Below are 2,957 nucleotides of genomic sequence, written 5' to 3'. Positions count from 1 at the left end.
TTCTCCTCTCCTCCTCTCTCTCTGATGATGGAGACCCTGGAAGGAGGTGAACTCTGCTTTCCACAGCTCCTCAACACTTCCTGCAGGAAGCAGATGCGTCCTCACTCTGAGGCCATGCTCCTCTACATTCTGACATCCTCCATCTCTCTTCTCACTGTGGCTCTCAACCTGCTGGTCATCATCTCCATCTCCCACTACAGGTGGCCATAGATTTTTCATATACAAATCTTTATAAAACAGGTAGACGTATCAAAAGAAATGGCTGATAGACTATAACAGAGGTACTGTCACATCTTGGCCTTTGATGAGAAGAAAAAAGTTGCTAAACAATGCTTTTGTATTTTTTGTAATACTTGATATCTGCCACATCTAGTGATAAGATATACTACTGATACTGCAAATATTAATAAATATAATGTTCCTGTTCACTCCAGGCAGCTCCACACCCCCACCAACCTCCTCCTCCTCTCCCTGGCTGTCTCAGACTTCCTCGCAGGCCTCCTGATGCCGAATGAAATGTTCTATACAGAGGCCTGCTGGTTCCTGGGTGACTTCATGTGTGCTTTGTCTTTCTTTGTTGTCTTTACCATCATCTCTGTCTCAGTAGGAAATGTGGTGCTCATATCAGTCGACCGCTATGTGGCTATTTGTGACCCTCTGTGTTACCCCACCAAAGTCACTCAGGGAAGAGTTAAAATCTGTGTTTGTCTGTGTTGGGTCTGTTCTGCTTTCTATAGCAGTCTGATTCTAAACGATCACCTGAGAGAACCAGGCAGGTATAATTCCTGTGTTGGAGAGTGTGTGGTTGTTGTTAACTACATTGCAGGAGCTGTTGACCTTGTTTTCACCATTATTGGTCCCATTACTGTCATTGTAGTTCTGTACATGAGAGTATTTGTGGTGGCTGTGTCTCAGGCTCGTGCCATGCGATCCCACACTGTGGCTGTCACACTCCAGTGTTCAGTGACTGTAACTGCTAAGAAATCTGAGAGGAAAGCAGCCAGGACTCTTGGTATTGTCATAGCTGTGTTTCTAATATGCTTTTGTCCATATTACTGTGTCTCTTCCAGAGGCCAGGAGAACATGGCCCTTTTGGTCTTTCTGATCTATATTAACTCCTGTCTAAACCCTGTGATCTATGTCTTTTTCTATCCCTGGTTTAGAAAATCTATCAAACTCATTGTTACACTTCAGATACTGCAGCCTGACTCCTGTGAGGCCAACATACTGTAGAGAGAGGCTGTGGAGAGTTAAATGAAACCTTTTCTGTTTTATGTTTTCATTGTTTATGTTGGCATCTACTGGCATCCATGTTGGCATTTATGTTGGCTTATTATTATTATTTTTTTAATGTATTATTTTATTTTAGCCATTTTTCAGAATAGTTAATAAATTGTAGCAATGCGAGCACAATTATTTGAGCAAATGCGAAACACAAATGAGATTGCCCGACAGAGCTGCACTATCAACAGAATCACAGAGTGATAGGTATCGGTTAGTTTAATAAATATAGTTTTAGCCATTAATTAAACCTGGCGATATATCACATATCCTGCAAATATTTGTTAGCATGTAGGCTAGGTTGTCAATGAATCAATGTAGCTAATAGACCCTTTTCACAGCAGCCATTTTGACGTGTCACAGCAGGTAAACACAGGTGTAACTAATAACATTAATAATGGTTCCATTCCATTTAGGTGTTCCAGTGCCAGGGCCCTAGTATTGTGCATGCTGGCTCATTGGAATGGCTGTGGAACACCTAAATGGAATGGAACCATCATTAATGTTATTAGTTACACCTGTGTTTACCTGCTGTGACACGTCAAAATGGCTGCTGTGAAAAGGGTCCATTGAAACTTTGGCCAAATTGACTATTTCTAGCTAGCTTGATGCTGCTGCTAACAGTGACTTTCTTAGCCCAGGAGCCCAGATTCTCTCGTTTGCTAACATTATTTTTTCATTTTACATATTATATAGTGAGTGGCTGCAAGACGCCCTCGAATGCAAGAAGGGCGAAAGTAAAAGAGAATCTAAAGCAGAAGGCAGCTAGGTGAGAGGCAGACTGGGGAGTCAGACGGTGGCCAAGCTAACTTACCTTCATATTCACTGTGCAAGAAAAAAAAATGATTTAGTGACTTTATCTTAAAATCTATCCAATGAAGATTGTTACATTTTGTTTAGAGTCTTCAGCTTGTACTATTATGATAGAAATATAATAAGATAATAGAGGATTAATCACTAAGATCTTTTTTTTAATATATGTGTAGCACAGGCAGACGGAAATACAGAGAGATGAGATGGGAGAAAGAAGAGGACAGTGAGACAGAAAGACAAGAGATGGAAGCAAATATAACAGATGAGAAAAGTAAAAGGACGGCATTGCTGCACTCCTAAAACACAGAGATTATTCCACAGACTGTTTGACACTGTAGATGCCCCTTTTTTCATTTGAGCACATGAAGAACTCTCTGCATGTCCCTGATAAAGACCATGTGCTTTTGACCTTGTCATTGGGGGCAGGATAGCCTTGTGGTTAGTGAGTTCATCTCCCAGCTGAAGGGCCCAGAGTTGGAACTGCCTTGGCAAACCCCACTCTGCCTTAGCATGGAGAAGGATAGCAACTGTTGAGTTTTATGAAATATGTGGTGTTAGATTGTAGCCTGTGCCTCTAATAGCACTTTTGGTCTGGAAGAAGTATTGGTTAAGAAAGAAGTATTCTATTCTTATTTCAATGTTTGCTGTATATTATTTATTTAATCATTTTGCTCAATCCAGTCACATTCTTAAGCCCCATCAAATGTTTGTAGGTAAACACACACAGGACAGAAGATTACAGCATCATTGTTCATTGTTTGTCCCATATGGATACACTCATCAGACGCATAAGGTGCACAATTTTAATAAATCAAAATGAAGTAAATCTTCAAAAATCATGGTCTCTATATGGCCTCCTGATA

The 2,957-nt window shown here is 40.6% G+C and overlaps 1 protein-coding gene across 1 annotated transcript; it reads left to right on the top strand.

Annotated features, from left to right (window-relative positions):
- Positions 1 to 329: 329 nt before the first annotated feature.
- Positions 330 to 1,233, top strand: LOC139918977 (trace amine-associated receptor 13c-like). Its single transcript, XM_078286149.1, has 2 exons — positions 330 to 337; positions 435 to 1,233. Exons 1-2 carry the CDS (start codon positions 330 to 332, stop codon positions 1,231 to 1,233), a joined length of 807 nt encoding a protein of 268 aa, XP_078142275.1.
- Positions 1,234 to 2,957: the final 1,724 nt, after the last annotated feature.

This window comes from Centroberyx gerrardi, chromosome 10 (genome assembly GCF_048128805.1).
Source record: "Centroberyx gerrardi isolate f3 chromosome 10, fCenGer3.hap1.cur.20231027, whole genome shotgun sequence".
Lineage (NCBI taxonomy): Eukaryota > Metazoa > Chordata > Actinopteri > Beryciformes > Berycidae > Centroberyx > Centroberyx gerrardi.
The sequence above is the reverse complement of the archived record's forward strand: the minus strand, read 5'-3'. Positions and strand labels throughout refer to the sequence as shown.